Here is an 11,408-nt window from a genome sequence, read left to right on the forward strand (position 1 = left end):
ACATATCTATTAGATGTATAACTTAGTAAAATGTACATATGTTATTAATTTATTTTTTTTAACGTCTGGATTTATTATTTATTGTAAATTATGAGAACTGTTACATAGACGATTCTACAACGGACAATTCCTTCCGACCCTTATTAGATCCACGACAGACGACACCTTCTTCACCTTCTTCACCTTCTTCTTCATACTCACCTCCTTCACCTCCTTCTTTATGCTCTTGATGGACAATTCCCCTCTGCGTAGAATCCTGGCGAACGGCTATAATTGTACATCGCTGGAGATCTCCTGCACACTTGCCTCCAATAATCTGCAAATTTATTAATAAATCGCAGTATCTGGAACTCGAACCCCAGATCTCTGGGTGTAGAAGCATTAATTAACCCTTATTCAACCAATGGACCAAGGGGGCTTCCATGTTATTAATTTAAAACATATATTGGTGATTTAAAACATATGTTGTTATTAACATATTCTTGCCAACATTGATTAAAAATGGGAGTAGTCAAACAAAAAAATTTGTCGTTATATTATATGTAAATCTTCAACCACTTGACTACCATAAATTAATTTTAAGCTTATAAGAGACTTGTGGATTAAAAAAAAATACATCAACTATGATATAAATGAGCTTCTAAAATGATGTGGTGTGGTGTGGTGTCACAGTCACAACATTAACAAAGACTTTGGCAGTCTTTGAAAATCAACGAAAATCCAGTAACTAACCATTATATAGTCCTCCTTAATTTTTTAATTTTTTTGTCGTCTGAATTTATTATTTATTGTAAATTACGAGAATTGTTACATAGACAATTCTACAACGGACAATTCCTTCCGACCCTTATTAGATCCACGACCTCTTTCACCTCATTCTTCATGCTCATCTCCTTCATCTCTTTCATCATGGTTTTGATGGACACTTCCTTCTCTGTGTAGAATCTTGGCGAACGACTATAATTTTACATCGCTGGAGATCTCCTGCACACTTGCCTCCAATAATCTGCAAATTTATTAATAAATCGCAGTATCTGGGACTCGAACCCCAGACCTCTAGGTGTAGAAGCATTAATGAACCCTTAGTCAACCAATGAGACAAAGTGGCTTCCACAATCCTTCTTAATTCAAAGTTAAATTTTTATTTTCTTTTAATATTTAAAATACCTCTTCCCAAATTCCCTATAGATAGAGAATGAAAGCACCCTCTTAGTTTGTATATCACTTCTAGGTACAACAAACAAAATGATATGTGACTATGGTTAGGCCACACTTCTGACGTTTTAATTAATTAGTTTTGGTGTTTTATTTATGAATTTGGTTTTCCTTTTTATGTTAAAGTATTTTCTATTATGCATTAGGGTTATGATTATGTTGTATCAAGACCTATATAAGGGTCTCTATTGATTAATAAGAAACCAAAACCTCCAACAATTAATTTAATTCTCTAGAAAGAGACTTGGGTTAAAGGGAAGGTTTTGCTTAAAACTTTTTCCTCGTATCAACTTGGTAGCAGAGCCGAACGATTCGATGGGAGAGTTCGATAAGATAACGGCAGGGTTCGATAAGATAACGGCACTGTACGATAAGATGATAGCACAGTATGATGAAAGGATTGAGAGGTGGAGAAACATCTAGGCAAAGATGAAGCAAGGGAAGAAGACAACACAACAAGCTACGTCGGAGAAAGAGACCATAGAAACGAAACAGTCATTAGAGTCAACAAAGGAAGACGTAAACAAGCTGACCCAAGCGGTGGTGTCAGTAGAGAAGCTTCAATTTGAGTTGAAGGAAAACCTATCATTGATTGAGGAGGACTAGTCTCCACCTGTGAAGAAAACACAGCAAGCGATGATGGAGACAGTGACTTCAAAACTACCGGTAGCGGTGGTGTTCCGTGCAACGTCGCAGCTTGAATCGAAGCCTCAAAACTCTGAAGTAATTGCGGCACCAGACGTAGAGGTACTAGAAGCTGCTGCATCCGAGCTTGAGCCAAAGCAAACGAAGCCTCTAAACTCTGAAGTAATTGCGGCACCAGTTTTGGTGGTTAAGGAGTTCGTTGAGAATAGCCTTGACATCAATTATATGATGTCACACCTGTGACTTCCGCCACCAAGGTTAAAGTCCTGGCCACTGCGGTATTCACATGCGGGCTGCAGCGTCCAGGAGCCGACACATGGAGTGCCATTTGGCCAACCACTTGGCTAGTCTGATGCGAACCGATAGTCTAACACGTGGACCCCTGCTCTGTCGGGTATCTGATAGCTAACACGTGGACCCCTGCCCTGTCAGGAAGCGTTGGGATACCTGGGTTATCAAAAAAAAAAAAAGCATCGTATTGGTTCCCAGATGGTGTATCATCCCCAACCACCGAAAGCGTAGCCCCACGATCCTCAGCCTTGCTAATAGTTTCAACTCTCTTCACTCACCTTTTTTGCACCTTTGCCGATCTTGACGTTCAGACCAACATCGTCGTTGTCTCCAGCGCTCACGAACAGGAATACTCGAACTTCACTAAGATCGTCAAGTAGAAGAACCCTCAAGTGCATACCCTCTTGTCGATAGGCGGAAGAAGCGTAGACAGATCCGCGTTTGCGTCCATGGCAAGTAACCCCACCTCTCGTAAATCATTCATTTGGTCTTCGATCTCGATCGCTAGATCTTATAGAATATTTGATGGCCTTGATCTGGCTTGGGAGTACCCAAAAGATGATGTGGAGATGAAAAACTTTGGTAAACTACTTTAAGAATGGCGAGAAGCGATTGAGGATGACGCTGAACGTATTGAAAGAATGCCTTTGCTATTGACGGCTGCGGTTTACGATTTTGTTTCCTACCCAATTCCAGAGATTGAAGAAAACTTGGATTGGGTTAACCTAATTGCCTATGATTTCTACTGTTCATCCACACTCATTGTTCTACCCGCGGCTCTGTTTGATCCTTCAAACCCGAAAGGTACAAACATAAGTGACTAAACCAACAAAGGAAAGTGAGTAGCTTTTTTTTGGTTCGTCAAGGGTTTAACTGTAATAGAATTTGGTAAATGTGGTTGATAGGTCCATGCAGAGACTCCGGTTTGAAAGAGTGGATTAAGGCCGGACTTTCAGCGAAGAAAGCAGTCTTGGGATTCCTATACGTTGGAGGGACCTGGAGTTTAGAAGGCGGTAATGATGCGGCCACCACCCCAGTACATACATCAGCTGATGGTTCTATCAACTATAATCAGATAAGGTCATAAGGAGGCTCATAGTGGATCACAAAGCAAGATCGGTTTATGACTCCACGGTGGTCGGAGATTACTGTTTCGCGGGGACTAGTTTGATTGGGTACGATGATCATCAGAACGTCGTGAGGAAAGTGAGATACGCTAAAAAGAGAGGTTTGCTTGCAGGGCCGGCCCAAGGCTAAAGCCCATGCTTTATGGGCTTTCGGCAGCAGATGTCTATAAAGCAATTTAGAGGCATCATTTTACAGACATCTATTGTGGTAGAGTGGTTATTGCTGCCGAGATCGATCCATCTCAATGTACTTTTTATATAATTTTTTTTAATTATATTTAATGATGGGCTAAAATTTTTTTAGGCTTTAGGCATCATTTTACCTTGGGTTAGCCCTGTTTGCTTGGTTACTTCTCATGGCATGTTGGAGGAGCTGACGACAATTCTGGTCTATCTCGTGCAGGTTCGTCTTTATGTACTTTTAAATATCTCTTTTATTTTTCGTTTACATTTTCACAACGGAGATGCTGTTCTTTTTTTTTTTGTGAATTGCAAAAAAAGGTATATTTGGTGTCCTTGAAAGTACCAAGTCTTATATATGGATTTTTGGAAATTTTGCAGCATCACAAGCATGGGATGCTAAAGAGAGCCAGCGGAGACAAGATGAGTTCCGAGTTAAACCAAAAGAAAAAGATTAGTTCCGACAACCACAAAAGACGAAGAAATAAATAATGACGAGTGAAGAATAGAACATGTTGGCTTATGTTATTGTAAGAAATATAAAACACGTCTGCGTATCTTGTTTTCACGCTTGTTAATTAAATCTTTGTAAACAAAAATAATTAAATAAAGTTTGATTTCTATAAAAATACGCATTATGAAAAAACATCACTTACCTGCAAATGTATGCATGCATGCATATATAATCTGAAATCTGATACTTGTAAAGCCGCTTGTAAATTTGTATTATCATGGTTTTCAGAGAAATGGTAGTACTAGTACATTAGAGAAATCTTCTAAGAACTAATTATATTATATAACACCAAAACATAGATATTTTTAATGCTCCTTTTTATTAAATAGCACATCGTTTTGATCTGTAAATATTAAACAAATAAAACTGTATTAAAAAATCAAAAACAAATCCAACAAAACTAGTTGTTATTGTACATGTTACCACAAAAACTACAAAGACCAGCAAAAAGTTGTTGATTCGTAGCTGATACTTTTAGCGGGAAGATAAATAGCAAAACGGATAATTAATGTGGGAGTTTTCTTCACTGGTTAAGACGGTGCACCGAGATAAGATGCGAGCCTTAGTATGTCGCTGAATATACCACCAGCCGTGACTTGAGCACCAGCTCCAGGTCCTCGGACTATAAGTGGATGATCCTTGTACCTTGTCGTTGTAAATGCTATTATGTTGTCTGATCCTGCGAGCTGCGCAAATGGATGTTCTTTCTTGTATCTTCTAAGTTCAACGGTTCCCTTCTGGTTAACTGCGTCCACCACTCCAACATATCTCAGGACCTATATTCAAGTTTACATATATATGGTTAATATGATCACATTGATCAAAAGGGAAATTAGCCGGATTTAAGATCATCAAATTGAAAACGTTTGTTGTGAATAAATCTTACTTCCCCAGAGTTCTCAGCTTCTAGCCTTTCTTTTGCTAGGTCTCCATCGTACTGTGGGAGTTTCTCCATGAATTCTTCAGCAGAAGTGCATCCCTGAAAATAGTATTAGAAAGGGGACATTAGATGCAGACAATGCTGATTTTGCTGTTAATGAGATATACATATACAAAGATCTTTTACTTTTAGAGGTTCTGGTACGAGACTTCTAATAGGAAGATCAGAGAGGTCCAATTTCAGTCCGGATTCTCGAGCGAGGATTATCACCTGCATAAACAAAAGAGTTTTGGCTCAATGAGAGAGACTATCATCAGTTGCAGAACTTTGCTAGGTCAGTTTGATACATAGTAACGATAACGTACCTTCCTTGCAACATCAGTTCCAGATAAATCGTCTCTTGGATCAGGCTCAGTAAAACCTGCGTTCTTTGCTTCAGCGACAACCTCGCTGAAACTTCGATCTCCAACAAAGTTGTTGAATAGATAGCTCAAAGTTCCACTGGAGGAAAAAAAAAAAAAAACACAGATAAATCATAAAATTGGCACTAGAAAGGAACTCAGAGTCAGACTCTGGTGAAACTGTTAACTAACAGACCTGCAAATGCCCTCTATGCGTAGTATCTTGTCTCCTGTCTCAAGGAGACCACGTAAAGTGCTGATAATTGGAAGACCAGCTCCAACAGTGGCTTCATAGAAATAATGAGTGTAGGATTTCCTTTGAAGATCTCTTAGTTTCAAGTACTGAGCACACAAACAGAGAAACATCAGTGGAGTAAGAAACCAACTCAGGACAGAAACATTTCATATTGAGTTTCTCAAACAGAGATTGAAAAGAAGTATACTTGATGAGAAGATTATATCACCTGATCAAGGGGACCTGAGTTAGCCTTTTTATTTGGGGTAATGACGTGGATTCCCTTTCGTAACCAATCATAGTAATGGCTCGCAATAGCAGAATCTGCTGTACAATCAACCAATACAGAGTTGGGGATAAAATGATTTCCATGCACTTGTTGAGTGAATTTATCCATATTGGCCTCTGTTCCCTTCTCGTTTAGAAGTTCTCTCCATCTCGACAAATCAATACCACTGCAATAAACAACATAGGTACAAGTCATGTGGTGTTAAAACAGAGAAAATCATCCGCAGTTTGAAACCAAGCTTAGGATTTACCAGAAAATATCAGCTATACAAGAATTGACTTTCAACTCATTAATACAGCAATGCTAGAGAAGAAAAGCAAAAAGGAATCTCGTGAACGGTAATAACGGATAGATAAATCACAAGATATCAATTAAGGGAGAGCCATGGGCCAGATATGCGAAATAGGAAACCAAGTAAATCTTCTACGATGCATATGGATTCTGATCTAGAGTTTGGGATATTTGTCTCTCTAGAGAAAAGTATAATAGGCAGTCATGCCATCAAATAATGGATCAGTGTGTCTTTCAAGTAAAACCCTACAACGCGTCAGAATCAAACAACTGTACAGAAGAAGTCATTCTTACATGTCACTTAATAGCATAGTCTTTGAACCAGTGATTCCCATAACACGCAGATCAATATTAAATTTTTGTTTGAGAACAGCAGCCTGGAAAACATAATTAAATGCTTAATCAGCTTTGTAAAGGACGAATAGACCCAAAAGGAAGGTAATGTAGCATTTTGTATAGACTGAACAACATTATGAAGTTCACCTGGTCCCTCAGCTGGTCAAGTAATGTAGCACCTATCAAGCCCGGTCCTATGATTCCCATTGCTAATGTCGTTCTTGACAAGAAAAACCTCGAGTGCACAGCTCTTAATGCCTTAACGCTATCTTCACGTTTAATAACGACAGTAACATTGTACTCAGAACAACCTTGAGATATAGCACGGACATTAATATTAGCCTGCAAGTGAGATACAGAAACAACGAATTACAGGGGATCAATTTGGCAAAGGAGAGTGTACAAGATGGATGATCCCTTATCATGATGGTTACAGTATTGTGTAATAATCACCTTCGCCAAAGCACTGAAAAGTGTACAACTAACTCCAGGTGTACTAGCCATTTTCTGACCGACTGCAGCTAAGATGCTACAGTTCGGTATCACCTCAATCTGAGAAAAGAAATATAATATTGTTCAAAATAGTGAACTGGCGAAGAAAAAAATAATCAAGTATATGCTTAATTAGATTACACAGAGATGACCTGTGCTAGGTAAAACAGAAATCAGAGAGAGGGAGACACCTGAGAAAGACGTCCAGCTTGTAAAGCTTCACTAAATCTCGACCGTAGTGCCTCAGAAACGGCATTTACTTCCTTCTCAGGCACAGCGAAGCACACAGAATGCTCACTGCTAGCCTGAACAATGAATATATCAATGGAATAAGCCTCTGCCTCTAAACTGAAGAAAATTGCTATAATACTAAGGTTAAGTTTGAAACTAAGGCACCTGTGATATCATAATCACATTAGCTCCAACATCTTTCACACAGCCAAAAATGTCACTTGCAGTACCGGGTACACCAGCCATTCCAGTACTGTCAGAATGAATTGGAAGAGATCAGTCATTGGGAGAGGTATCAATGCAGCTTGTCATTTAAAAGAACAGAAATAAAACCCGGCAAATGTAGCTTACCCTTCAACATTAATGAGGGCCAAATTGTCAATAGTTGCAAACCCTTTGACAGGAGTTGTCAGTTTAAGGTCATAATCATCTTCAGGAGGTTGACAGATTATTGTTCCCGGTGCAGAGAGATTGAAAATATTTCTTATCACAATCGGAATATTATACCGCATCACAGGAATGATGGTGCGAGGATGTAAAACATTTGCTCCAAAATAAGACTGCATGAAGTTAAGAATTGTAATCAAAAGTTTGAACTTGGCATGATGAAGCTCCTGAACCTAGGATAACAAGAACACTAGCTTTACCATTTCCCAGGCCTCTTGATAAGAAAGTGTCTGGAGAATTACTGCCTCGTTAACTGCAGCAAAAACTTCTTGTTATAGTTACATCATACAATAAAATGGACTAGAAGCAAAAGAACAGGACATACCTTTACGAGGATCCGCACTGTATACACCATCAACATCTGTCCAGATTGTTACTTGACGAGCCCTCAATAAAGCACCCATAATAGCAGCAGAGAAATCACTCCCATCTCTTTTCAAAGTTGTTGGAATATTTTGTGGAGTGCTAGCAATAAACCCAGTCGCAATAATAATTTTTGACGGATTTGAGGAGAACCACTTATCGAGTCTCTTCTCAGATTCACCAAAATCAGGATCAACCTGATTAGAGCTGGTGGGATTAACGATGAGCACATCTCTAGTATCCATCCACTTACACTCAAGGCCAGTCTACAATAAAAAGAATAGAGAGATCAGATGATAAAGCGTACAACCTCAATAACTTCACATGCAAATTATGCAATTATCATACTCATCATTCAAACCTTTCTGACAACATATGATAGCATCTGAGCAGACCAAAGTTCCCCATGTCCTGCAACAAAGTCTGAAAACGACTCTGACGCATGGCCGGCTGCAAATGAAAGATGTCAGTTACTTCCTCTTAAATCAGACTAAAAGTAAACAAGAAACATAAGTATATCACACTACCTATGTATATCGCACGAAGCATTGCTTTAAGATTACTAATATCATTATGCAAATGTGACAAGAAACTAGCGAGATCATCCCCATCGAGAAGGTCACGAGCTGTCAACCGGTGCTTTTCCAAGACAGCTTCCAACGCGGACAGATAAGAATCATCTCGTGATTGTGCCTTGCGGATTAAGTCATACATCATATCTGTCACCTTCGACATCGCCGAGACAACCACAAGTTTCCTTTCCGAATTATCATTGATTATAACTTCTGCTACATTCCTAATCCTCTGAGAATTTCCCACACAAGTCCCACCAAACTTATGAACACTCCACATTTCACCTTTAGGAATCTGAACTTGATCCACGGAGATCACCGTCGATACACCTGAAACTGTAACCAAAATTGAGAAAAATATTTTGACTACAATTCCAAAAAGCTCATATATCAAGATAAAACTAACCAGTAGTTGCTGTAGCTGATAGATGAAAATCCGGAAGCTCACAACGAATCAAACCACCGCCACCACCACCAATAGTCCGCCGAAACCTGGGAAATACAAGTCGTTGCCGGAGACAAGGCGGTTTCGGGACACGGAGAAAGCATTGCGGCGGAAAACATCCAAATCTAATCGGATTACTATTCGGCGGAGAAACAGTAAATGACGACTTCAGAGTCGCCATGTTAATCGCATATACCTGCTACCAAAATTACATAGTTACAAGCTTTCAATACACTGAAGATTCAATCGAAACTCCTTACAATGCCTCAACGAATCAATCGACTAAGAAACAGTAATTCGCTACAACAGTGAAGTGCTAAACCCTAAATTAGATTTTCGCAGGAAAAAAGAAAGCAAGGAAGAGAAGAAGACTAACACAGTGATGATTTTCCGGCGACCCGACGGCGGAGGAATGGGAAATAAATTAGGTGTACGGCTTTTCTCAGTGCGGCTAAATAGCACGACCGATTTGAAATATTGTTGGTCAAAAGGTTTAAGAGTTAACTGAGACCTCAAAGTGAAGCGGCTTCACGATTTTCTCTATCAACAATAAATTGCCACGTGTCTGTCTGTTAATGACCTCCAAGCAACGTTTTTCGTCGCTTATAGTTTTGATTTAAAGGCCTTGTTGGCCCATTTATGGCCCAAGAAATTAATTTTCATTGTATGGCTTACATAAGAAAGAAACCCTCTTTATTTGTTGATCAATGGTTATTGATCAAGAGAGTTATATGTTGTGTTTTTTTTTTCTGACATCAGGTTGTGTATTTGAGTTTTATGGCTAGAATCCGTAATCAAATCTTATTTCTGATAGGAGTAGTTGACAATTGAATCCAACTCGAGTCTGATGAATCTGATAAATGAGCCTACCTCTCGGTATTCGATAGACATGCCCATCATGTAAAAACTCCGAACCAAAGTTCAAGATGCAAGTGGTCCAAGCACAACTATTGAAAGCTAGTTTTTGTGGTCTTGTATACTATTTGAATTGGATTTAACTTATATAATTTTTTTGGTAATGAGACGGATATAGTCATATAGAAATAAAAGCTTCTAAAAATTTTCATCAATGAAAAAGTATATATATATATATATAAAAGATTTAGTTTTTTTCATGATTTTATGTTAGACCAATCAAACCGTGAGCCATTAAGATATATCCAACTTCATTTCATTAACAATTATAAACCATCATAGTATTAATTAAAGAAGTAAAACCCATATATAAGCCGACCAATTTTCTAACTGGTTGAGCATATTAGCCCAACAAAATATCTCACTGCAATGATCATATATGAAATGTTGACAAGATAAATAATATCTTCTTTTGTCATCAATAAGTACGTTTATAGTTTAATTAAAACAAAGATAAACGCATTGATCTTGTCATAATAAAGTGGTGTTATTTAATTAATCAACTCAACTGCCTATTGAAAATGCTTGTTTTCTGTCACGATCCATTGGTCTCGTGAATGACCCACATGAACCAACATGGATGATGCTGATACAACTCGATGCTCTTTTTTCGTCTTTATACGTTAATTAATCTATATACACATATAGTATATTTTTTTTTGGGCAAAACAGTAATTAGTAATTACTTAACAGATTCCCCTAGCAATTTCAGACCAACAATTAGCTTATATCAATTTCACAAATACTAAATTTGTTAAAGCATAGACCATGTTGGTACGAATACTCTTTACAGTAAGTTAGTTGCGGTTGGGATTTGAAAACAATTTATTATGGTTTAAGGCTTATAGAGAGTTGGAAGTTTTCATACTTGAGCAGGTTAATCCACGTGTATGGTGTACCTCGTTATATTCATCTATGTGCATTTGAACTTGTATAGTATTGTTATGCGTTCTAGGAAATGAAATCCTTTTGACCTTCAAGTCTAATGAGGATAACAACCAGCTTCAAGAAAGAAAAAAAAAACACACCAACAAATTGAAAGATTATGCTAAAACACTGCGTACATTTATATCAAATGGTGTGGTGTGTGTTTTTTCAATATTGAAAGCACCGAAGTTAATTATCACCACGAAGCAAAAGTTGCAGTACAACAGGGTGAATCTAAAAGAAGTTGAAAACATGTGGTATTTCCAGGGACCAGGGTACTGATCAGGCCCGGTCTTTAGATATTTGGGGCCTCAAGCATATTTCAATAATATAATTTTTTATTTAAAACTATTGTTAAAAACTGTAGAATACGAGATTCGAACTCAAGAGTTGACACTAACTTATTAACTACATAACCACTAGGCTAAGCAAGTTTCTTTGTAATGTGGTCCTAAAAACTTTATTATATTTTGTGGCCTAAAGCAGATGCTTTGCCTGCTTTATGGGTGGATCGGGCCTGATACTGATATTTTAGATTTCACATAGTATAACAAATCTCACGAGTAATAGAATTGTTATTTATGAAGACAAACACAAAAATTCACATAGTAG

The 11,408-nt window shown here is 38.0% G+C and overlaps 1 protein-coding gene and 1 pseudogene across 3 annotated transcripts; one reads left to right on the forward strand and one right to left on the reverse strand.

Moving 5' to 3' along the window:
• The first annotated feature begins 2,104 nt into the window (after window positions 1–2,104).
• On the forward strand, window positions 2,105–3,427 carry LOC9303995 (annotated as a pseudogene).
• Window positions 3,428–4,272: 845 nt separating this feature from the next.
• On the reverse strand, window positions 4,273–9,449 carry LOC9303996 (bifunctional aspartokinase/homoserine dehydrogenase 2, chloroplastic). Of its 3 annotated transcripts, none has more exons than XM_021018402.1 (18): window positions 9,331–9,449; window positions 8,916–9,150; window positions 8,465–8,839; window positions 8,299–8,387; window positions 7,900–8,203; window positions 7,775–7,827; window positions 7,479–7,687; window positions 7,293–7,380; window positions 7,088–7,201; window positions 6,858–6,956; window positions 6,552–6,746; window positions 6,363–6,445; window positions 5,718–5,943; window positions 5,450–5,595; window positions 5,218–5,353; window positions 5,039–5,122; window positions 4,859–4,951; window positions 4,273–4,748 (listed from the first exon to the last, which is right to left on the reverse strand). In XM_021018402.1, the coding sequence occupies exons 2-18, from the start codon at window positions 9,133–9,135 to the stop codon at window positions 4,503–4,505; spliced, it is 2,760 nt and encodes a 919-aa protein (XP_020874061.1). In that variant the 5' UTR covers window positions 9,136–9,150; window positions 9,331–9,449; the 3' UTR covers window positions 4,273–4,502. The 3 variants fall into 3 exon arrangements, with proteins under 3 accessions (XP_020874061.1, XP_020874059.1, XP_020874060.1); XM_021018400.1 differs by having other exon boundaries at window positions 8,465–8,845; XM_021018401.1 differs by having other exon boundaries at window positions 8,465–8,845; window positions 8,916–9,153.
• Between the last annotated feature and the right edge of the window lie 1,959 nt (window positions 9,450–11,408).

Source organism: Arabidopsis lyrata, assembly GCF_000004255.2.
Source record: "Arabidopsis lyrata subsp. lyrata unplaced genomic scaffold ARALYscaffold_7, whole genome shotgun sequence".
Classification (NCBI taxonomy): domain Eukaryota; kingdom Viridiplantae; phylum Streptophyta; class Magnoliopsida; order Brassicales; family Brassicaceae; genus Arabidopsis; species Arabidopsis lyrata.